The sequence below is a fragment of the Pogoniulus pusillus genome, chromosome 23, assembly GCF_015220805.1.
Source record: "Pogoniulus pusillus isolate bPogPus1 chromosome 23, bPogPus1.pri, whole genome shotgun sequence".
Lineage (NCBI taxonomy): Eukaryota > Metazoa > Chordata > Aves > Piciformes > Lybiidae > Pogoniulus > Pogoniulus pusillus.
Window position 1 is genome coordinate 16,924,469 of NC_087286.1, and position 24,442 is coordinate 16,948,910.

At 40.9% G+C, this 24,442-nt stretch overlaps 1 protein-coding gene across 6 annotated transcripts in view; it reads right to left on the reverse strand.

Annotated features, from left to right (window-relative positions):
• The window catches only part of MPP7 (MAGUK p55 scaffold protein 7), a 151,786-nt gene that overhangs the window by 92,445 nt on the left and 34,899 nt on the right, over window positions 1–24,442 (reverse strand). For 5 of the 6 annotated variants that reach the window (XM_064162776.1, XM_064162772.1, XM_064162775.1 and 2 more), the window contains 2 exons: window positions 18,657–18,822; window positions 3,704–3,822 (listed from right to left, as the gene is read on the reverse strand). In XM_064162776.1, the coding sequence (XP_064018846.1) occupies window positions 3,704–3,822; window positions 18,657–18,693 (156 nt within the window). In that variant the 5' untranslated portion in view covers window positions 18,694–18,822. Of the gene's footprint in view, window positions 1–3,703; window positions 3,823–18,656; window positions 18,823–22,691; window positions 22,795–24,442 lie in introns of those variants that run through there. The other variant, XM_064162774.1, reaches the window with a different exon arrangement.

A 24,442-nucleotide genomic window follows, 5' to 3' on the forward strand; every position in this document is an offset into this window, starting at 1 on the left:
TTCTCTTCCAGTGCCACGTACTGCTTTTTTGGATGCACAGACTCTTTGCTATCAACAGCAACACCACTTGCTGTGGCTTCTTTCACATAATGCAAAGTCACATAATGCAATGGCTGAAGAACTGTGCATCCTCTGAGCTGGCCAAAAATCAATCAGCAAACTGCAATTGGTTAAGAAAGATTTTGGTAGCAGCCCAACAGATAAGCTTACTCAGTTCTTGAGCGTTACATCCACAACCAGAAATGTTTTAAGGCGACAGTGCAAGTAGCAACTTCATCCTGGAGCTAAACAGACAAACAGCAAAATGTGTGTGGTGCACTAACAGCAAGCAAATGCACATGGAAATTCTTGCAGCTTCTCTAAGAATAAGCTAAAGTGTAGTTAGAGCAGATATTTATTTATCCCTTCTGCTCCTCTAAGAAAAAAATCCAGGCAGAGCCCATGTGTACTATTTCAGGTTTCAGCTATGTTAGTGCTGGTAATGACCCCAAAGGATCATCTTCTTTTGACAAATCTCTACTGAATTACTGGCACCTCTGCTATATAAAAAGCAATGAGATGGCTGAAGACTTTTGGTAGAACTTGAGAGTCATGTATTAAGACAAGGAAGTAACAAATTGAGAGAAGCAGAGACAAATTTTAAGTGTTCACTGTCCAGAGCCAATTTTCTCTTCCAAACTGTCAACAATGGGTGTGGGTTCTCTCCTCTCTATACTTTGCAAACTAAAATTTAATCAACAGATTCCTTTATTGAGAAAAGGGACAGTAAGAAGAGTTGCATCAGTCTGTGCTGGTTTTACTTACTACAATAGGAATGTACTGTAGGGAACAATCCAGTACTTGCAGGGGAATGGACTGGATGATCTAATACAACTTTTCCATTCCTAACTTCTCAGAACAGCTCAGGCTGATCCAAGTTCACAAAGAGGTTTCTGTCCAACAATGCTGAATGAAGAGAACTCCCAAGACAAGGTTTTTTTGTTGTTTTCTTTTCCTTCTTTTCAATATTATGAGAGCCAAAATGGCAAACTGTATGCCATAGTACACAACCATGCAGAAAATACTATAATTAAATAACCATAAAAGTTAGAGTAACTGCAGGAAAAGTAGAAAGTTCATTTTATGCTTAAATGTTTCAAGCAATTTGGAGCATTTTATCAATTTTGTAACTCAGAAAAAACACTTCCAGCATTTTAAATTATTGAACAGTAAGGTAAGAATATCAGAGGAGTGTCTGTCTTGAACAGAGACATATTAGTACCTAATTAGTAGTGTACTCATGCTGATTTTCTTCCAAAATTGACACATACTGGGACTACAACATCCTTGGCTCTAAGTGCTGCTTTTATTATTATTATTATTATTACAAAATATCTGTCATCATTCTCTGCCTGAGGAATTAAAAACATTTGTCTTTGCAAGTACAGTTGAGTTTAAGAAGTCACTGCTAGGAAAAACAGACTCTCATGAGACACCAGGATGAAGATTTGGTACTTCTGAAGCCTTATCACAGGGAAGACTGTGGCAGATGGGGCTCGGTTTTTCCACTGCTCTCTTCCAAAAAGGCTATGAACTGCCTGCTCTGAAACTTGACAGGATACTGAATAACCCTTCTATAAGTGTCTTAAAAGTCAAACAAATGCCATAAGTTTCAGATTCAGTTAAGCCCATCTTGAGGGAAAGATAACTAGACAACCTTTTGAGAGCTCTTCATGCCCTGCTTTATACACACAACCTCCACAGAAATCAAAGAGGTGAGGTTTGATAGCCTGAGATATGCACTTGGTTCAGACCATATGCTCTGAATAGTCTCAATCCTTAAAATACTGTGTCTTTTGACTGCAATTCAAGATGGCATATTAAAGAAGTGCTCTTTCAAGCATTAAGTCTATTATAAGACAGTGTAAGACCTAATAGGACGTTAAAAGAAGCATCCAGAGAGTCAAGAGTTACGCATCTATTTCATACCTGGACCTAAAACATGCAAGATAATTAACAAAGATGGTTGGAATACTTCAATGTCTTCAGAGTTTAACTGCAATCAAGTGGCCATTCACTGTTCTCCAAAACCTTGTCTCAAGAAAGCTCTCTCATTAATTCTTTTCTGTTGAAATCAGCAGGACCAATGCACCCTGCAAGAACAAGCAATGTGGCTAGTAGGAGAGCCAGCTTTTCCACAGGGTATACTCACAGTTCATGTCATTCTGCCTTGGTCTTCTTTTGGAGGAAGGGACAAGTGAGCAAGTGAAAGAGTCTGAAGAGGCTTAGGTTTTGCCTCAATAGAAAATTAAAACAGATACTAACATCACACTCATTTCCCATTCAGCCTTCTTTAATTCTCAATCCAGAATGAGAACTAATTGGCCAACTGACCTAACATTTTGCTTACATGCACACTACTGTCAGCTTGTGAAAACGGCAAAGGTGAAGATGGTGTCCCTCCTGCAGTCACCTTCTGAGCCACCTAAACCAAGCAGTAAGGAGCCTAGGAACCACTGCACTTCAGAGATCTGATTCAGTTCCTTAGGCCAGCAAGTATGGCCAAGCACTGTTCTCCTGGCTGTTGCATGTGTGTTATCAGCTGCCAGAGAGTAAAACCATAGAATGCACTGGGTTGGAGGTGACCTTTAAAGGTCATCTAGTCCAACCACCCTGCAGTAAGCAGGGACAAGCAGTACTTGTGTTACTTTTACATGTACATTCTCAGCTATTTTGAAAATAATTTTAGCCAGGTATTAACACTGTTGCATAGTTTTCCAGGAAAAGATAGCTGAAAGAAATGGAATAAGGTAACTTTTGAACCTGCATCAAGATAACCCCAATGCTTAAGCTTCCATCAGATCAGCAACTCACAGGGGTAACAGATTCTGCTCAATTATGTGTGAGTCTGGATATATTTATGACAGAGGTTACTGCAACCTCCTGACTCATTTGAGACCTCAGAATTTCCTTCCAGCTTGTATCAGGTCTGTACTGAAGAAGCACTTAACCCTTTTGTAGGAGTGGAACACTTCTAACCACCTGATTGCTTGTAGCAGATACATGGGATCAATTTCACCAGGATAGCTCTGCATACTGCCACAGCATGCTTTGATTTCTTGTTGCTGATCATGTTGGTAAGGAGGACACTTTACCTCAAGTATTCTTCCAAACTTATTTTAGGTTGTACTTTAGTCCAACATATTTATGTGCAAAACACAATTTTAAATGGAAGCAAGCCAGTAAAAGAAACAGCTTACTAGAATTTCAGTTGACTTTGTTAAAGGAAATTATTTTAAATTAATGTGGCTACTGAACTGTTGCCATACTTGACCTCAGAAAATATATCCCTTCTAATTTTTGCTGTGAACATTTATTTATTTAAGCTAAACTCCAGGTCTTGAATGTTGACCATAAAGAAGGCTCAGATTTCCTGCTACTATTTCGTACTCCCTTTTTTTTTCTCCTTCTCTCTAAACAAGGGCAAACAACATATGTTTGCTGCATTAGCATTGCACTGCCAAAACATCACTTTTAAATGAAATCATCTATGTATTTTTGGTTGAATCTCATTTAACAACTTCCACCCCTGACAGAAACAGGGTTGAAACAAGGCTGTTTTGTTTTCACTGAGCAACAGCTTGGTTGCTGGTTTACTAGATGGCGCTCAAAACATTTTTCCATATGCTCTTCTCAAAGAGAATCTGACTTAAATGTGGTTTACCTTCACCAGTGAATGAAGGCTTTTTTCACCAAACATATCCCAGAGGAAGGTCAGGTCTTCCTGGCTGTCCACATGTGGCTGCAGCTGGGCTGGCAATGCAGCCAGCAGCTCATACAGACCTATAAAATGAAAATAAAACACAAAGTGTAATCTAGGGGTGATCTCATTAATTTCACTTAACAGTTCTGTGTAATTGGCTGCCTGGAGCATGTCATTTTAACTGAACTGGGAGTCTGGAGTATCCAGCATTAACATTCACTTGTAGAACCAAAAAGGGATATTTAAAAAAGACTTAGTATGAAGCAAGTATTAGCAGTGTACTTTTTACCTTGTCACAGTTGTCAGGCTTCTATGTCTACATATATTTACACAAGGTTATGCAGAAAAATTCAGAAAGGTTTCGGAGAAGGGAAAAAAAAAGAGACAAAACCAGAAAGAAAGAAACATTCCTTTGCTTAATCGTTATTCCATTTCCCTTGATGTTAGCCAAAGAGTGAAATGAGTCATGAATAGGAAAAACTTCCTTAAAAGAACAGAAACTGGATAGGGTGGTCTATTAAAAAAAAAAAGTTCATGGTTTCTCTAAATACTTCTTGCTAATAAATTGCTTGCTTGGTTGTGTGTGTTTTTTTTATCTCTTGTTCAGTAGGAATCCACAGCATGACAAGAGGAACTGCTCTGTTTTGCATGATCCAACCTTGAAACCCCAAGCCGACGCAGTCTTCCCCCGGCACGCACACACAGAAGCATTTCAAGTAACAGTCTGAATTTGCAGGGATTTGAGATTCTCTGCAGGGTTAAAGCAATTGCTGTGCCCAGTTATTTGTGGCACACCTCACCTGCGGTCTCAGAGGGGCAGACAGTAGCACAGTGTTCCTCAGTAGCATACAGCATTAAACATCCATCATGCACACAGGCCATCGAACTGCTGTCCAAGAAACGGAGCAACAGTGTTTGCAGCAGTCCTCTTTAGGGAGGTAACCTGGCATGAGTTGATATCAATTCATAGCACATGTTTAATTTTCCAGGGGGATTACTTGGGGTAAAAAGGACAAAATGCCTTTTTGCTGCTGTCTGCTGTCTACAAAAACACCAGTGGTCTCCTGGGATCCAAGATACACGGGCCTGTTATTATTTTTAGTCCGAGTAAGTGCTGCTGTGCATCCCAAGGACAAGTTTACAAGATATTCTGCTGCTAAAGAACGTTGCTCTGAGTTAGAGCTCACCTATCATTTTAGGCCTATTATCTCCTTAAAACTTCGGCTTTAGAATGTTTCTTGGGAGACAATTTCACAACCTTTCTGGGCCCTACATTCCCCTCCCAAAATTACAGATGGCACCTTCGGGATCCAATCATTTGACATTTCTTGTCTTTTGACTGCCTCTCAGGGTAGCATTCTGGAAATAAAAGTTCCTTCCAGACACATTCTCTCGTGGTCCAAAGCGTTTTTTTGGTGGCTGACATTCACCTCTATTAGAATCTTGCTTTTTAGTCTGCTCTTGTTTATGCTGCACAAATACTGCAATAAAAGAATACCACTTAAACCACTGCAGTTTTGCATGGGCAGGAAAAGAACACTGAGCCTTGTCTAGCAAAGGCACAGTCAGAAGCACAGAGATGACACTCAAAGAACAGAAACTTGAATGGGACTCTTGGCTCCAACTGTTTGCACTATTAGAACTTCAGCTCTTAGCAAGCACAGTTACTTCTGTCAGGCAATTTATGATTTTTAACCATTTTTACTTAGAAAATCAAAAACTGTCTTCACACTCAGCCTTCTACTTCTGCACACAGCCACTTCTGTTAACTGCAAAAGCTTTTACCTCAGAATAACCTGAGAGTTGTTAGAAAATGGAACAGAAGGTTCAATGTAAGCTACATTGGGGCACAACCTCTGCTATGAGCATTGGCTGAGGGAACTGGGCTTGCTCAGCCCAGAGGAGACTACAGGGGGACTGTAGTGATGGATTCCAGTACCTGAAGGGAGCCTACAAAAAGTTGGAGAGGAGCTTTTCATAAGGGTGTCGAGCAAGGACCCAGGGAACAGTTTTAAGCTGAGGGAGAACAGGTTTAGATAGATCCTAAAAGTTCTTCAGTACGAGAATCACAGAATCAGTCAGGGTTGGAAGGGACCACAAGGATCAGCCAGTTCCAACCCCCCCTGCCATGAGCAGGGACACCCTACCCTAGATCAGGCTGCCCACAGCCTCATCCAGCCTGGCCTGGATGGAAAGAATCACCTCCTTTGCCCTGCTGGCCACACTTCTCCTGACACAGCCCACGATCTGGTTGACCCTCCTGATCATCCCTGACATTCCCAAATCATTGATAAGGAAAAAGGGCCCCTTCTAGGTTAATCCAGAGGCAGTAATAAATGCCAATTCCAGATAAACAAGGGAGCTGCTCATTTTAGAACTTACTATGCTGCTATTTCTATCCATGTTCGATAAATTGAGTACAGTACCTAAAACTTATGTGAAGTAAAAGCCTACAGCATAGGAACATTAATAAAAGGAGACAAGCTTTGCACAGAAGAATACTATAAAACTGTTCTAAGAGTGAAAGGGGCTTGTTTGAAGGTGTTTATATTACCTGCTAAAACTGACTACCTGGTTGGAGAATGAAGACATTTAAAAGTACTAAATTAATACTGCACGAACAGTAGACTTTGCACAAAATTTTGGCCAAGGAAAGCAAGACAAGAAATAAAAAAACAATTACTAGATAACCTTGCCTACAGAAACAGTGCTTATCACAGGACATTAGGGGTTGGAAGGGACCCAAGGAGATCATTGAGTTCAACCACCCCACCAGAGCAGGACAATTCTAACACAGATTACACAGGAACACATCCAGACAGGCCTTGAAAGTCTCCAGAGAAGGAGACCCCACAACCTCTCTGGGAAGCCTATTCCAGTGCTCTGTGACCCTTACAGGAAAGAAGTTCCCCCTTGTGTTGAGGCAAAGCCTCTTTTGCTGCAATTGACACCCATTGCTCCTTGTCCTATCACAGGGAGCAAGAAGAGCCTGTCCCCCTTGATCTGCTGGACACACTCCTCCTAATACACCCCAGGATCCCATTGGCCTTCTGGGCCACAAGGGCACATTGCTGTGCCATGGTTAACTTGTTATCCACCAGGACCCCCAGGTCCCTCTCCACAGGACTGCTCTCCAGCAGATCACCTCCCAGTCTGTACTGGTGCCATTTATTATTCCTCTCCAGGAGCAGGACTCTGCACTTGTCCTTGTTGAACTCCATCTGGTCCCTCTGTGCCCAGCTCTAGTCTGTTCAGGTCTCTCTGGATGGCCACACAGCCTTCAGCTGTATCAGCCAAACCTCCCTGCTTGGTGTCATCAGCAGACTTGCTGAGCAGACACTCTGTGCCCTCATCACTGTCATTGATGAAGATGTTGAACAGGACTGGCCCCAGCACTGATCCCTGGGTGACATCACCAGTCACAGCTCTCCAGCTGGACCTGGCACCATCAACCACCACTCTCTGAACTCTATCTTGCAATCAGTTCCTAACACACCTCACTGTCTACTCTTCCATCCCACACTTCCTCAGCTTGCTCACTAAAATGTCATAAATGTATAAACTCTACACAGGTAGATAGTCTAAATATACATACAGAATCTAAAACTAAAGTTTACAATAGCTTGTCCTGGGCAGAGAAACTACTCTGAAGATTTTGGGCTTGCTGCAAGAGCAAGATAAAATGGCTGCAGAATACAGCTTATAGCTGTCTGCCAACTTAGACTAAGGAAATAATTTCAAGAGAAAAAATCCAGCCTGTGTTTGAAAACCCAGCACTGTCCCTGTTAAATAGGTAATAGATACATTTCAATTTGCTCCTTTCACACACACTTAAGCAGTTCTCTTCAGAGTATCTTCAGCTTTTCTTAAGCTGAATTAATACTCTTTACTTTTATTTGCCTTGAAAAACAAGGTGTATAATAACAGCAATTCCAATTTGAATGGGTCTGCTACATTTGCAGCACGATTTCAGACTAAGCAGCAATGGAAAGCTTTTAAATCAGAAACAAGGAGACATAAAGACATTTTTCCAGTTCCAGAAAATTGCTTCCTTCATAGTGTTATATTCTGTAGAAGCCTGCTTGTTCCTAGGAGAAGAATAAATGGCCAAGCAATTGATGAAAGTGTTCCCGTACTGAACCACTCACACTGCAGATTCCAGATGCTCTACATTCTTGACATCAGAATGGAAAAATTTACTGTTAGTCTAGAGAAATTTAATATCACCATTCTTGTCATATCCTTCATAGCTTCATTATTAGGACAAGTCTGTGGAAGCTATAAACTAGTGCTAAATGATAAAAAAATATGGTCCCTGCATTCCATCACTCTTGCATACTACAAGAAAACACCAAGGGTGTTTTGCTCAGTGTAAGGAGAGAAACGGACACAAATGGATGTGCATTTGCTTTCATATGTTAATTAATTTCCTGAATTAGCATCCAAAATAATGATGCCAGACTTCAAATCAAAAATTTTAACAGTAACAGAGGGACAATAAACACTAAAGAACATATATCTAAGCCCAGAACAACACTGTAAAGTTTTATTGTATTAATAAAACGGGACACACCAACCCTTAAATTTTCCACTTTGTCAAAGGTAAAATAATCAGCAGCAACTTGCTGCCATTTATAACAAGCTGACATTTTTTCACATTTGAACTACACTTTACAGTTCTATAAAGGCTCAGACAACCTTTGCCTTACACAAAAGCAAACAGCGTTGCAGCAGAAACCTTCGCTCCGACATCCTTGCTGCTGCACAATAAAAATCAGTCACTAACACCAAATCATTTCATCCTGAAGTTTGAGATCAGTATTTATGCACGAGTTCAAATAAAAACATATGCAGTACATGTGCCTTAGGACAGACAGACTGCACGGTCCTATCGGGCTCCAGTTGTAAAAAGTCCACTATGTGCTCAAATTTATGTGCTACAAATAGCTCTTTTTTATGTTCTCTTAAGTAATTCCACCAAATATATGGGCTTCCTGACACTGCAGAAAGTTAAAGACTAACAATTTTTCTTTGCAGAACCAGAGTGATTAACTCATTCCAGCATGTGCCTTTTTTTTTTCTTCAGTTTTGCAGTTTAGTGCTTTAAAAGAAGAAAGAAAAAAAATCATCTAAGTTTGAAAGGTACAGAATAGTAACTGGATCATCATGACAGGCAAGGGATTGACATTCTTGAACATGTGATGGTTTGGGTGTTCCCTGCACCCCCACACTTCAGTAAAAAAAAAAAAATCACCCAGACTAGACTCAGCCCATCTGGAAATTGAATGGATGAAGCTCCATTTACAGCTTAGCACAATATACAAGCAGGTATTGACAACGTCTACAGCTATAGACAGAAATATGCAAGTTAAAAAGGTAATACAGAAACACAACAGCCCTCCCAGAAACCAGTCCCCAGGAGGGGCTCCTAACCACACTTACACCTTCCTCCCACCCCTCTACCTTACCCCCGACTTTGCCTCACATTCAAGGTTAGTTTGGAGGGTCAGCCAGAAGGATTAATCAGGCAGCAAATTAGGGAGAGAGAGAGAAGTTTTGCAGCCCCAAAAGCCAGAGAGAGACTCTTGTATCTATGTTTGTTTTCCTGTTCTTATACATCTCAGCAAGCCTACGAGTGAAGCAGACATCACCATTGTTTCATTTTCACAGCCTATAATCTAATTCTTCTCACCAAAACACCCCCAGCTGGGCTCAAACTAGCACATAAAAAAAAAGATCTGGTTTGATTTATTTCCCAAATCACAAAGAAATTTCAAATGCTGAAATCTTTGCAGATGGCACAGCCGTAGAAATGTCAATGTTTTCTTTTTCACCTAAGGAAAACAAGAATTTTGCAGTACATGTCCTCAAAGAGGAAGATCATATACCCAGCTAAGGGTAAAACAGTCTTTTAACTTAGAAATCATACCTAATTTTTATTCCTCCAAGCTCCAGCCATTTGTTACCCCACCTTAAAACAATGTTATGACAGCAACTGTTGAAAGCGAGTCATCGTTTAAGCCCACCGCTTTTATAAACATTATTTCCTCCAAAATGGAAAAGTCTTCAGCTTTGGAACTTGGCTTCTAGAGCTAAAGAATCCACAGTTGTTTGAAGCCCTTATGGGCCTTTTAGGAATTGTCTGAACATGTGTATTTCAGATTTAGCATACTGCATACCGTTACCGGTTAAATGGATGATCCCTGTTTGCGTTCACATAGGGCAAGGCTGCTGCTGCAGAGCTCTTTCTCTCTCCTACAGCTCATCAAAGCTGCTCCAAAATCGAGCCCCTCAATGTAGCTACTAGGCTCTGTGTCAACAAAGATACTTTCAAAGTTCATAAAATGTGCTTTTAGGAGCAGTCAAGAGCTCTCCTACTGTCTGCAAGAATGACACAGACATGTACAGCTGATTTAAAGCAGCCTACCATGCATAAATTAATAAGCAGCTTGTGGAAAGCTGATACAAAGGTCTGACATTCACAGGTTTTTTCAACAGCTTTTGGCTCTTCCAGGGACACCTTGAATGACCTTGACTAATTGACTGGTCCTTTATACAGACAGCAGCGCACTAAGTCTTCAACGTTTCTGTGCTGATCTTCATCAACCCTAGAGAAGGCAGTAGCAAGTATCTGGCAGGCAGGCACTCATTCCAGCACCAAGATGTCACTGGGCACACTTGCCATGTTTAACTCCTCAGTTACAGCTTACAAAGTTAACAGAGCCAAGGCTCTCAGGAAAGGTGGCAAAGGACAACCAAAAGTGGCATTTTACACCTGGAGAAGGAGCAGATGCTGAGACCAGCCACCAACCTACCCTCACACAGCTCCCAGAATCATCAGCCTGGCCTCAAGCAGATCCTGGAACAGTCATCATCCTGTCCTTAGGCAGTCCCAACAAACTTTGTCACTTAGCAGGATCCAATTCCAAGTGTAAGTTGCTTTCTTCTTGTATTTCCCAAAGTGTTTTTGCTAACTCTGGATGATGAACATGAGAAATTCCATCTAAACATGAGGAGGAACTTCTTTAATTTGAGGGCAGTGGAGCTCTGGAAGGGGCTGGCCAAATAGGTGGTGGAGACATTCAAAACCTGCCTGATAACCTTAGTCCTAGATAACCTCCTCTAGGTGAACCTTCCCTGGCAGAGGTGTTGGACTTGATGACCTTCAGAGGTCTCTACCAACCCCCACAGTTCTGTGAATCTGTGACACTATCTCATTAAGAGGCAGAATAAGGACTTCTACTGTTAACAAGACTATTTTCAACTCAGTTATGCCTAAAACTCCCAGAAGCACCACTTGATTGCCATGTATCTCAACCTTTCATACTGCACCTTGGAATTAGAGGAAAAAGTCATAGAATCAGTCAGGGTTGGAAGAGACCACAAGGATCATCTAGTTCCAATACCCCTGCCATGCTCAGGGACACCCTACCCTAGATCAGGCTGGCCACAGGGATCCTGGGGCCCTCCAGGGACGGGGCCTCAACCACCTCCCTGGGCAACCCATTCCAGCCTCTCACCACTCTCATGCTCAACAACTTCCTTCTCATGGTCAGCCTGAACCTACCCACCTCCAGCTTTGCTCCATTCCCTCTAGCCCTGTCACTCCCTGATAGCCTAGAAAGTTGTTCCCCAGCTTTTTTTGTAGACCCCCTTCACATACTGGAAGGCCACAAGAAGGTCACCTCAGAGCCTCCTATTCTCCAGCCTGAACAGCCCCAACTCTTTCAGTCTGACCTCATAGCAGAGCTGCTCCAGCCCTCTGAGCATCCTCATGGCCCTTCTCTAGACACACTCCAGTACATCCACATCCTTCTTATAATGGAGGCTCCAGAACTGGATGCAGTACTCCAGGTGGGAGTAGAGGGGGAGAGTCCTACAATTCCAGGCAGCAGTAGGTTTCATTGCAGTGCTGGGATTTACTGTATGACTGAATTTAAAGTTTTAACAACCAAAAGACATTATCCCACTGCACCAGTTACATGCAGACACTCACACTTGAGGTACAACTATAGATATAAATAGGAATATAGAGAAGTTTAAAGAGTTAAGTATATCTTATCACAAAAGTCACTTTAGAAAAGGTAACTATTTTCCAGAATCACACAGAAACATCCAGGTTGGAAAAGACCCACAGGATCACCAAGTCCAACCTATAACCCTACTCTACAAGATTCACTTCAAGCCATAGCCCTAAGCACCACATTTAAACAACCCTTAAACACATCCAGGGTTGGCAACTCCACCACCTCCCTGGGCAGCTCATTCCAGTGCCTGAATATGATATATCTAAACCTATTTCTTAGTTTATCTCTAAGATTAATGCACCAGCAGGTTTGGTTGGGCTCATTCTAAACCAACGTGCTCTTTTCAAAGCAAAACCATCTTTGAACCCCTGTGTTCCACCACAGGCAACTAACAGCTAGCAGGAAAGCTTTTCACTACCTCTTAGCAGTACTAAACTTTCTTCAGATTTACAGCCTTAGTTTTATTCAAGTAGCCAAGGCTTGATGTGATGTTGGGCTGAGAAGGCACAGAACCTTTCATCTGACAGCAAATGCACACAGTACACAGGCTCTGCCAACTAACCTTGATGCTGGCACAGCTCTGTGTGAGGGGTACAGCTTGGCAGTCTGCTCTCAGCAAAAGACATCTGGCATCACTAGGAACTTCAACCACTTGTGTAATTGCAGCTTTTGGGTCAACAAACATAGCTATACATTTAAGCCCCTGGTTAGAAACAATATAGGCTGTCATATTTTCAAATTTACCACAAAATTACACATTGGGTACAAAAAAAAAACAACCAGGGGAAAAAAAATCTGAGTAAAAAAATGATGCAGCTGCCAGACCATCTGAATTTCACTTTGTGTCCAAGGTCTATAATAGTTTTAAAGAGTTTACCATTAGTAAATATAATGGCACACATTTTCTGACTCCACATGGTTGAGTCAGACTAGTGTAAAATATTAACCCAACACAGCACAGCTTAGAGAAACTTCATTTTAATTTAGTCAACTCTAGCATCCTACCACCCTCACTGTAAGGAATTTTACTCCCAATATCCAGTCCAAATCTACCCTTCTCAAATCTACCATTCTGCCTTGTCCTATCATTACAAGCTCTTGCCCAGGGAGGTGATGAAGTTGCCATCCCTGGAGGCGTTCAAGAACAGACTGGATGAAGGACTTAGAGCCATGGTCTAGTTCATTGGCTAGGGCTGGGTGCCAGGTTGGATTGGCTGAGCTTGGAGGTCTCTTCCAACCTGCTTGATTCTATGAAAAGTCCCTTCCTGGTTTTCTTGTATACCTCCATCAGGTACTGGAAGGCCACAATAAGGTCTCTCTGGAGCTTCATCTTCTCCAGGCTGAACAGCCCAAATTCCCTGTCCTCATAGGACAGATGCTCCATCTCTATGACCATCTTCATGACCTCTTTGGACCTGTCCCAGCAGACTGATGTCCCTCTTATGCTGAGGACACTAGAACTGGATGCAGCATGCCAGGTGGGGTCTCAGAAAAAACCTTCCAACACCAGCAAGTTTTATTTTTACAGATTAAATCTGATAGCAATTGAAGCTTAGCCACAGGTCTCATACTTTCCCAAATCTTTCATGCTACCATTAGCCTACAGACCATTTAATGCCTCTGGCAGCTGGAGATGTGGAGAATTCAAGAATGCAGGGTAAAAATATTGGCTCAATGTATTCGTATTGAGTATAAATTTTGCCTCAGCTGGTGTATTGGTTTTCATGAAAATCTAGCCATATTTGTGCATTTCAAGGCAGGGAGAAATTTAAGCAGCCTTGAAATCATGGTTTAGCCAAAAGTATTTACAGACTGCACTTGTGGCAGCACACCTACTCCTGAGAGCAATGGAGTGAAGCAGGTGACGGAAGGCTTCCCATCAGCTCTGTCCCCACCATGGCACACTATCAGGAAAGCAGAGGCAAGATGGAGCAGAAGACCAAATCACCCTGCAAGCTTTCACTCTGGTAGCCTCTGATGGAAGAACTATTGCTGAAAATCTTTCCTTCATCACTGTCCTAAGTGTCCTTTTGCTTCATCTCACAACAATGAGCCCAGATCTTTGGCCACCATTTTGCTTAATTAGTCTTTCTTATAACAGACTGCAAATGTCTCCAACTTCTACTTCTCTCCTTATTCTGAAAACTGGTCAAAGAGACTACAACCTCTAGCTACTGGAGCTTAATTCATCTTTCTCCTCTACAGATGTTCCACTCTCAGCTCACTTTTTAATTTGTGATTCTTCTTTTTCCTCTCCACCTTTTTATGCTTTACATTATTGAGAGTTGTTAGAAAAGACTATGTTAAACCTAGCAAGTTGATCAAAATGGATTGCCTGGAACAGACTGCCCAAGGGAGATTTATACTGGAGATTAGAAAGAAGTTCTTTACAGTGAGGGTGGTGAGACACTGGAGCAGGTTGCCAGGGAAGTCATGGATGCCACCTCCCTGCAGGTGTTTGAGGCCAGGTTGGATGACACCTTGAGCAACCTGGGCTAGCAGTAGGTGTCCCTGCCCATGGCAGGAGAGTCGGAACTGGATGACCTTTAAGGTCCCTCCAACCCTAACTATTCTATGAATAAAGGGAAGATACCTCTATGAAAACAGTAAAAACAAGAATAGCTCCTTTTGTTCAGATGATTGCAAAATCATCCTGCACTTCACATTACTTGGCAGTGGTCTCATGCCACCAGCAGGTAGCCCATATGGACTATGGAGCTACCATACCAACTTCAGCATTGAGTACATCCACATCAGCGGCATACAGCTTCACAGGTGGAGACAAGTCTTGAAGCATAACTTAATACACTACTAAAAGTGCAGTTTGGGGTGAAAAAAAACCCCACCTACAATATTTACAAAAACTTTCATCTCTGGATTTTGTATTACTACAAAATAGAGAAGAAAACAAACATTGAGAAACTTTTAAAGGCCATGCAAACTTTCATGGTTAAGTAACATGGTTAAGTTTGGTTAAGTAACAAATGTGTTGGGTGTTTTTTTTCTTACTTCAAAAATCTAACATGTTCAGTCTTACAGGCTTGTAATACAAAAAACAACCCCAAACCCTCCACTATCTGGCACAGCTTTCATTCCTATATGTACTCAAGAAGAAACTAACAAAAGCTCTGCACATTCCTCCTTTCTATAATTTATAGTATTCAAATTCAAGAACTACTTCTGACTTTCATTATATTTAAGCAATCTCACACAGCTTTTGCTTGGTGGCCAAACACAGCCCATAAATGTGATTTTTCCCACTGACAATACATGAATCAAAAACAAAGTTTGCTTTGCACATTCATCTGCTAGTTTTTGAGGACAAACAGAAAAGCACTTTTAAACTTGTCAGCCGAGCAAGCCTGGCACAGGCTTGAGAGGAAAGAAATCTGTCACAATTTTATGATATTTTTCACACTGAAACAACACTTTAAAAGTACAATGATGTCATCTAGGCTCCACCAAAGTCAGCAACAAAGCTGCCATTAACTACTGGGAAGCCAGGACTGCAAATCTAAGTCTTCCTAAACAAACCAGGTTAGTGAATGCCAGGTCTCACAGACTTGCTCTACCTGCAGAGTGAAAGTCATCTTCAACCTCCACCTGATGGGCTTGCACATAGAGTTGAAGCAGACTTCTGTATCAAAAAACACTTCAGATACAGCCTCAGGCAGGAGCTCAACCTTCCACTACAGAAGGTTGCTTTAAAATAATTTTGACCTCACAGTGATGGGACTATAAACTTTGAAGGAGGAGTAGGATCCTGCACATGTTATATATAACAAGTAATTTTATTACTCTTGTTGTTGCTGCTGTTAAATTAGTGATTCTATATGGCTAATGGAGAGTGGAAACAGAATGAAGCATGTGTACACTTTAAACCCTTCTCCTCTGCCTTAAATTTAAGAAACCAGAACAGACTGGTAAGGTACAAGACTAATTTTAAATTCACTTGATTAATCTAAGTTAAATTGAAATGTGTGTTTCTAAACAAAAGACTGCAAATATTGCTTTTGATTTGTCATAACTTAGAGTCTGGTAAATGCCTCTGGAAACAGCTTGAAGGGGGATGGTGTGTGTTCAGAAGGATATACAAGTTAAAATATATGGTATAATAAATGCACATATAAATAGATGAAGAAAACACCTCCAGGGACACGGTGACATCCTTAAAGTCTGTTGACAATGGAAAAGCAAGGTACAATTAACACAAGTAGGTCAGCAATTAGTCTGATGTGGCCTGCCATAAACACTACCCTGCTTTTGACAGTGGTTTAATGTCTAAGACTATTGATATTAAAAAAAAAAAGAAATCAATGCTTCCATGCTCATGTCCAAATTTCCAACAGTTCATGGCTTGGCAACTTTCCAGTACTCACAGATGATACATTTCTATGTATCTGGATGAGCCATTTAGTGCCATGGTGTAGATGACTGGATAGGGCTGGGTGATAGGTTGGACTGGATGACCTTGGAGGTCTCTTCCAAACTAGTTGATTCTATCTAATAGTCCTCAATGAATTCTTTCCTTCATTCCAAAATTCAGGTTTACTTTTACTTCACTAAGATGTAACAGGGCAAAAAAAACCCAAAAAAAAGTCAGCTAGTCTATGGTTGGTTTGAATGCCTTAAACAGTCTTAGCAGACAGGTTAAAGGAAGTTACACCTCCACCCTAAAGGTCCCCACTAAGTGCATTGCTAATTCCATAACATCCCAGATAGTCCACTCGTGGAGTTTCAACTCATTACACATCACAACAACAATTTATGCATGCAAGATGAGAGGAATATTGATCTGAGGAGCAGAGGTAAGAACATGGGTTTTTTTTTAGTTTCTCTTCTAGTTTAATTAAAGAGTGAGACTAAAAGCAGAAAACCCAGTGCCCTGATTAGAAAACACCTGCAGTATAAGCAGAATAAAAACCACAGTTCAACATAATCAAACACCAATACCTACTACTCCCATCAGGAAATACTATGAAGAAACAAGAAGAAAGTAATTCTCTTTTCCCTCCGAATGTAACTCTATTTTAAGAAACAATTTACCACTTGCAGCAGTAATACAAACAGTATTACTTAACAGCTAAATATTAATAATGCATGTCATACTTTACTAGAGAATTCCTGGGAGCATGGAGGGAGATGGCTGAGCTGTATCACACTCGGCAATCATTAAAGGGGTATTGAGAACATCAGATGCATTAAAAGGCAGACTAAAAACATTAAACACACAGTTTTCAAACTGGCTTCTCCCTTCCCATTTTTGATCCCTTTTCTTTCTTTGTTGTGAAAATATATCCATGAGTATTACTTTTAGACACATCAAAATCCTTTAAACAAGAAAACAGGCAAAATTGTCAGCATCAGGCACCAGTCTTCACATATTCTCATGCTCTTCATCTCAACATATTCCTGAGACTCCTGAAGTATCTGAAAGCATCTGGCCAATATTTACATATATATACACACATACAAATCTTTTTTTAATATATATATAATACAAAGACATATATTTGTATTTTCATTATATATATACACATACACACACATTAGGAAGGTCACTGAAGGCTGCATGACAAAGCAAAGATCCAGAGTGGACAATCACCTTCAACTAAGCTTATTTCCATGGTGAAAGGGGGAGGGAAAAAAAGGTATGTAGAGGTATTAGCATTGTCAACATGATGGCCAAATCACTTAAACACAGGAATAGGGAGACAGAAGGGGGAAAAAAAAAGAATAAAAAAAGGCAAACAAATCCAAACACAAAACTACCTCCCTTTGGTAATAAATAAAATGTACTCCCAAAACTCTAAGAATTAAATAATTTCATCTAAGAAATTTTACATGGACTGGAGATGGAGGGGAAAATTATTTTTAATTAATTAAATCAAAATAGAATACAACACATTTAAAATTGAATAAAACTAAATAAAACTAAAATTCAAATTAAATGAACCAAAACAAACAAACAAATCACCACTATGCTGTACAGTCTTTTTTAAAGAAGAATCCAATGTTCCTTCCGTATCTATTTTTTTGGATTCTTGACTTGAAACCTTCCTTTTTGCTCTCAAGACCCTGCTGCTTTTCTATACATAGGATATAAAGCTGTGTGATCTAGAATAACAAAGGTGCCTGGAAAGCAGACATCTGTGTATTGTAGCTTCAGTCTGGTCACCTATTTATCAAACATCCCCTGAGCAAAAGAACAGTGCCTTCTGCTGCAAGTAAAACAGGGACAAAACTATCATCACCCAGAGCATGTACACATACCAGCAAGATGAGATTTTAACCTGTGCAGTTTTAGGCTAGATCCAACATGAAACTATAGAAAGCTCTCTATCTGCATTCCCACTGCCTGCAGTCAGTGATGGGAACCGGACTCTGATGTGGAAGGCAAGAGAAGGAAGAGAACTTGAGACAGTATTTTTCTTCTCCTAATTTGTTAAAGAAGTGTCAAAACTAAATAGTCTGTGTTCAGAAATAACTGCACTGATAACTGTAACTCACTGAGGGGATAGTCTAGACTGTTGCAAATATTAAGGCATGTATGATATCATCTTTCTTTTTTTCCTTCTCCTTTTTCAAGTTAACCATGGAGGTAAATCCAAATTCCTCAAATCCATTTATAGTATCTCTTTGGAGTTCTTCCCCTCCATCCCTCACCTCCAAACAAGGTAGTGGTGGCAATTAAAAAAAATATAATTTTACCTTTGGTGTTTCATGAATCTAATTTAACTTCAGGGAGAAAAAGTTGTTCAAATTCTGAAATCAAGCATCTGCTGCAACCATAATTAACTGCCCTATTTAATGATTTTTGAAATGGAGACTGCAGACTTAACAAATAAGATCTGGAGGATACATGTGGTCCTCCTTGGCTTGCATACCTGTGTCACTTCCAGATCCAGCTGATAACGCTGGCATGATTTAGTCTGCAGAGTATCAGGCAGGAACGTCAGACAGCGCTCTGCAGCCAGAAGGCAGAAGTTAATTTCAGTTTAACTGCTCACGGCCAAGTTGTCTGCAAAGATTTATGCTATTTCCCAGCTCCTCCTAGAAAGAACAGAAACAGAATTTTACAATTAAGAACACTGTTAAACTGCAAATTACTGCAGCTAGCCAAAGCCAGTCATTATCACAAAATCAGCTTTTGATTAAAGACTCCCAAAACAAAGTGCTGTGCATTCGTTTAGGACTATTAAGATTTTTTTTTTCTTCCCAGGTGAAAAAAAGTTGTGTTTTCCTCAGTCTAGCCTACAATCCTATTCTGCTGTGAAAATAACTGAACATGTTTCTCTCATGTAAATTATACTCTTTAACTCCAGTGTGTCAGCTACTTTGGAAATTAAGTCTAGAGTTAAATTATTCCCGGTTTTAATAAAGTCACTCAATTTTTGATACTGTTTATCCCAGAAACAAAGCCATTGCTTACTAGCATAGTTTGGGGTTTTTTTAGTGTTTCCACTTAACCTCCTTTCAGTTCCTTTTAGTGCATTTAAGATTTTATATGCATATTTATTATTTGTCATCTGGAAATACAATCTAACTTTTAACTCATATTGTAAAAAGCAGGACACTTCTCTAAAGTAAATCACAGTTTGATTTGTGGTATTGACAGAGCCATTATCACACACACCATGCAAAAAGTTGTTCTGTAATTCATTGCTATAAAGCCAGCATTTTTTAAGGCATATATTTTAATAACACAACAGGTTTGTTGAGATTAAATTTTAGGTATTCGTTTTAAATATCTTGGAGAACATTAAAAGCAAATGTAACAAAAGAGTAAAAATAAGCACTCATTTGCAAACATAAGTGGAGCTGTTTAAATTCAAGTACATGAAAACGTGGAACTGAAATAGAAACTTGTGAACTGAAATTCAGAGTTAAGACTGGAAACGCTTACTAATAGCAGAGGCTGAAGTGTTTGCAGGGAGAAGGAAGGGACAGGGTAAAGCAGAAGCTAACAAAACCCCGAAGGTTTTCTTCAGATTTCAGCAAACAAAAGATCCTTATAGAAGAACAGTACAGTTTTGCTTCAGCATAAGAAAACAAATAAAGGGGCAATTTGCTTCTGCTGTTGCCGGTTTCCTTTTTATTGGTTTGGATTGGGATGGTTTTGTTTTGTTTTTTTTTAATTTTATTTTAAAGACATTGATATTAAGCAGAATGAATTTTGAATTCATCTTGGCTTTGGAAACAGCTTTGGGACACATTTGCATTTGGCACTAGTCTTGTGAGAGGCTAACATACAGGTGCTGTAAACACTGTATGCTGCTTACGACATTCTTAGCCAAAAAAACTCCCTACGTTGCTAGACACACTGCAACATAAGAAGGGCCATCCATAGGCTTTAGTGAGTTTAAAACCAGTTTTTAGACATAAATTAGTTAACTCATCCCTAGGCATAAACAAACCTATAGCTGCAATAGTCTAACAACTTTTAAAAGTGTTTTTTTACCTCCTCTAAGCATTTACCCAAAGAAAGATTTTGTATGTGAGCTCTCAATCTCCAGTCAATCTGGTTTCAAGAAAGCAAATACAGCAGAAATTACAGCCCTGGACAACTTTTATGATGAAAAGGAATGAACAAAATTTTTAAACCTATTCAGATTGTTTTAATTTTGGGAGGGCTTTCTTAGTTATAAAAGTTTGTGGTGAAGAAAAAGCAGTAAGTTTTCACTAGAAAAAGCATCAGCTTCCAAAAAAATTCCATTCATTGAATCAGCACAAAGTCGATTAATTTGAAACTTAAAAGCAGAGATAAGGAAACGTTTACTTCAGAATGAAAGCTCATCTGATGGCGGAGCTGTAAGACAACTATCTGCAAAGCTACTCAGAGCGCAGTTTAAGAGGAGAAAGGAGGGGGAAAAAAAACCATCCTAGCAAAGTCAGGCTGTGCCAATTAAGAAGGAACACATTCGCTTTGCATTAATTCTGCCTCTATGCTTTCAAACAGACACAAGTGGCATGAAGGAGAAGTGATGTCCTACGCTCGCTCAGTCCCAGCGGGAGCACACCCCTACAGCCATGCGAAGGACGGAAGCGTTCTCCGTTTTCACATGAGTAAGAAGCTAGTTTAAACCAAATTATTACTCTTAATAGGAGATCTTTGATTTATATGCAGCTTAGCATACTTTCGTCTATCAAAAAAAATACATATGCAAGGCATTTTCATTATAGGTGCCTATTATCGATCAGAAGTTGAGCTTCCTCTAGGAAAGCTGACTGTAGAACGTGCAAAGTCTTCTTGCTCTACATACATGTCACATATTTAAACTCGGTGCTCAGTTTTCATTATTTTGTGGTAAATCATTCAATAAAAAAAAAATAAAATTCAAGCTCCTTATTATTTCAGAAAGTTCTATACTGCATAAACCTATTCCCCCCAGATCCTAAACGCATATTAATGAAAAAAATAAATGACCTGCTGAAATTCTTACCAGTAAAATGCTTAAATTGCTGGAATGGAACGGGGAATTTATTTCTATTTATTTTCCCCCCCCCTAACTTGCAAATGAAGTTACATTTTTGCAGTGATGGTGCTATTTGCTTTGGCTGGCTGGATTGAAAATGCTTTGGAAGTTTTTGCCGGAGCCCAGGCACAGGCAGTGCTGGCTGCTGTATGGAATCGATTTGCCGCAGCACAGCAATACCAGCTGTTGCAGTATGTCCTGAGAGGGATTACCGAATATTCTGAAATTGAACTTCAATCCATCTTTCCATAAAAATCAGAAGCCAACGCCAGGAACGTAACAGCAGTATCAAGTGCACCTGAGGCATTTACAACACCCGGCAGGACTGTTACAGCCCGCCTTTAAAAAGGGCTTATTTTCTGAGGTTTCACGATTCCAGCCGTGCCTCGCCTCTGCACCTCGCACCGGATCGGGTGTTGCTGGCAGCGCCAGCTGCGCACGGCGGCAGCGAGCGGGCGGGCGGCGCCTGACACCTAGCGGCCGTGGGGCACCCTGGGCCGGGACAGGCAGGGCCGCCCGCGCCTCGGCGCCCGGGCTCAGCCCCGCAGCCCACGGCCGCTCCGCAGCTCCGCCGAACGGGCCAGCGCGCAGCTCCGCGACAGACAGCAAGCCGCGTTCGGGACTTCTGCTTTTGATTATCCGCGTACAGAAAGTGAACAGAACACCGCATTTTAATTGGTTCTGCCTGCATTTGCTGAACCATGGAATCGTTTCAGTTGGAAAGGACCTTTCAGATCACTGACAACAACCATTCTGTAACTCTACCAAGTCTGGTGTTAAACCATGTCTCTCTGCACCACATCTCTCCAGCTTTGAATCGCTTCCAAGGATGGGGATTCAACCATACACGTGCACACACTCCCTGGGAAGCCTATTCCAGTAGTTGAGAAGTCTTGCAAGGAAGAAGTTTCTTCTAATACCCAACCTACTCCTCCCCTGGTGCTACTTCACACTGTTTCCTCTCGATTTATCACTTGGGAGAAAAGATGAAACCCCTCCCAGGCTCCAACCCCTTGCCAAAGTGGTGTACAGAGTGATGTGCTCTCCTCCATCTTCCCTTCTCCATACTAAACAACCCCAGTTCCCTCAGCTGCTCCTCACCAGACCCATTCTCCACATCCTTCACCAGCTTCTTGGCTCTTCTCTGGACTCATCCCAGCACTTCAGTATACTTCTTGGCCTGGGTGCCCCAAAAAGAGAACCCAGTACTCATGGTCTGGCCTCACCACCAAGTACAGCCACACAATCATTGCCCTGGTCCTGCTAAACACTGTACCTGATGCAGGTCAGGGTGCTGCTGGCCTTCTTGGCCACTGCTGGCTCATGTTTGCATAATGACACAAGTTACTATTTCTAGAGCTTTTAGGTTGAAAGATGTAGTTAAAAAAAACCCAACAACATAACACAAACTATTTGTCTGTAGAAGGACCTGAAATGTTTCCCTACCTTGTGATAACTCCTGCACACTACACAGGCACATTCACCAGACAGTTCCAGTTGGCTTCAAGGCCAGGTTCATTCAAGTAACATAATTTATCAGTTTGCCAAACCTCCCAGCTGTAAAGGAGGAGAAGTCTCATGAGAACAACTTCCAAAACTGCAAAATCTTAGAATTACAGCCCTCCAAAAGGAACAGTTTTTCTGCACATGCTACAAATGTGAAGAGTGCCTTACCAAGGCAGGAGGGGACGATCTTGCTGCTGATCACCCGTGTTGTCAATACAAGAGGACTAGTAATGGACAGAGGCTGTCAAGCAAAACAAGAGGCTGGGAGGCAGGTGAAGAGAGCCAAGCTGAACAGCCTTTCCACACAATTTTAGCTTTAGTAGCTTCATGCTAGCATCCTCTGTTACTTATGAGTGGAAGTGACTCTCAATCAGGCATATATTTTAGCTTTGTCAAGCTCACTTTTCTACCAAATCTAAGGGAGGAAACTTGATCTGAATCTGTCTTTATGGCAAGCATCACATGTCTGTAGACAGCATGCATGAGGTCTTGGTTCTACCTTTGACTCCTCATCCAAACCTCAATAAACTGCATTATATTTATTTCTGAAAGTTACCTAATATTTTTGGCACTTTAATGAATATAAACTGGGTTGAAAGGTTTGGGGTTTTTTTTGTTTTTTTTTTTTTTTGCATTTAAAAGCAGGCTGAAGACTTTGGACTGATTTAAACCAGGTAAAAAACATAAAAAGCATGACCTTAGTGATGTTAAAAATTAGGTGGGGGAAACATAAAACCGGGTTGTTTGATACACAAAACACTCAACCTGTTCTTCTGAAGGATGCTACAGTTATGAAGACTATAACCTTTATTTCCAGAAATAAAGCAGTCTGCCTGCAAATGGTAGTTGAACTACCAGATAGAGATTTCAAGTGGAGACAGGAAATTTGACAGCCATTCAGTCTTGTATTCATCATGGGGCCCCAAATAATTGAATGCCTACAGACATGTGTACAAGTTCCCAAAATCTACTCAGCACAGGAAATTGACAAAAGAGGTTTTCTAGACTGGGAGAAGTAAATCTGTTTTGGTAGACAAAATCTGAATTGAAAATGGTGGTCTACTCTTTTGGAAGTTGTAATGTAATGATCCTTAAAGTCTTCAGAGAAAGTTTCCACCTCTTCAATCACAGGGTCTCTGACAGGCTACTGGAACCTGCTTGTGGCTCCTGACAGGCTTCCAAAGCTGTTCAGCCACCCTTACAGGTGGTGCACGCACGTGGTCATCAGGAACCTTCCCAAAAAATCTTGAAGGGGAATTGCAGACAGATGTGATGCTTCTGCAGGGCTTTTAAGTCCCAAGAAGCTACCTCTGACTCCCTCCTCAGCTTCAGGTATAGGGGAAATAAAAAGAGTGTCAAAAACACCCTCAGGCTGTAAAGTCCAATAAAAAAAGAGGAATACCTGTGGCAATGACCAGGTGTTGCTAACACCAGAGACCACGGACTGTCCCAACCTGAAAAGCACAACTGCTGCCTCCACTAACTTTCTCCTTGTCTTGCCACCATATCTTCATCAGAAGAATTTAAGGATCCTGCATAATACTTTCCCATGTTCAATCAGTGCTCTCCACTTTGTATAGCTTACATAACTTTTTAGTTTGTCCCTGGAGGGTGTCAGAAACAACCTCGCTTTGCTAAAAGGCAGTGAGCATTTAGACACCCCTAAGCATCCACTGAGAATGTGGAACTGC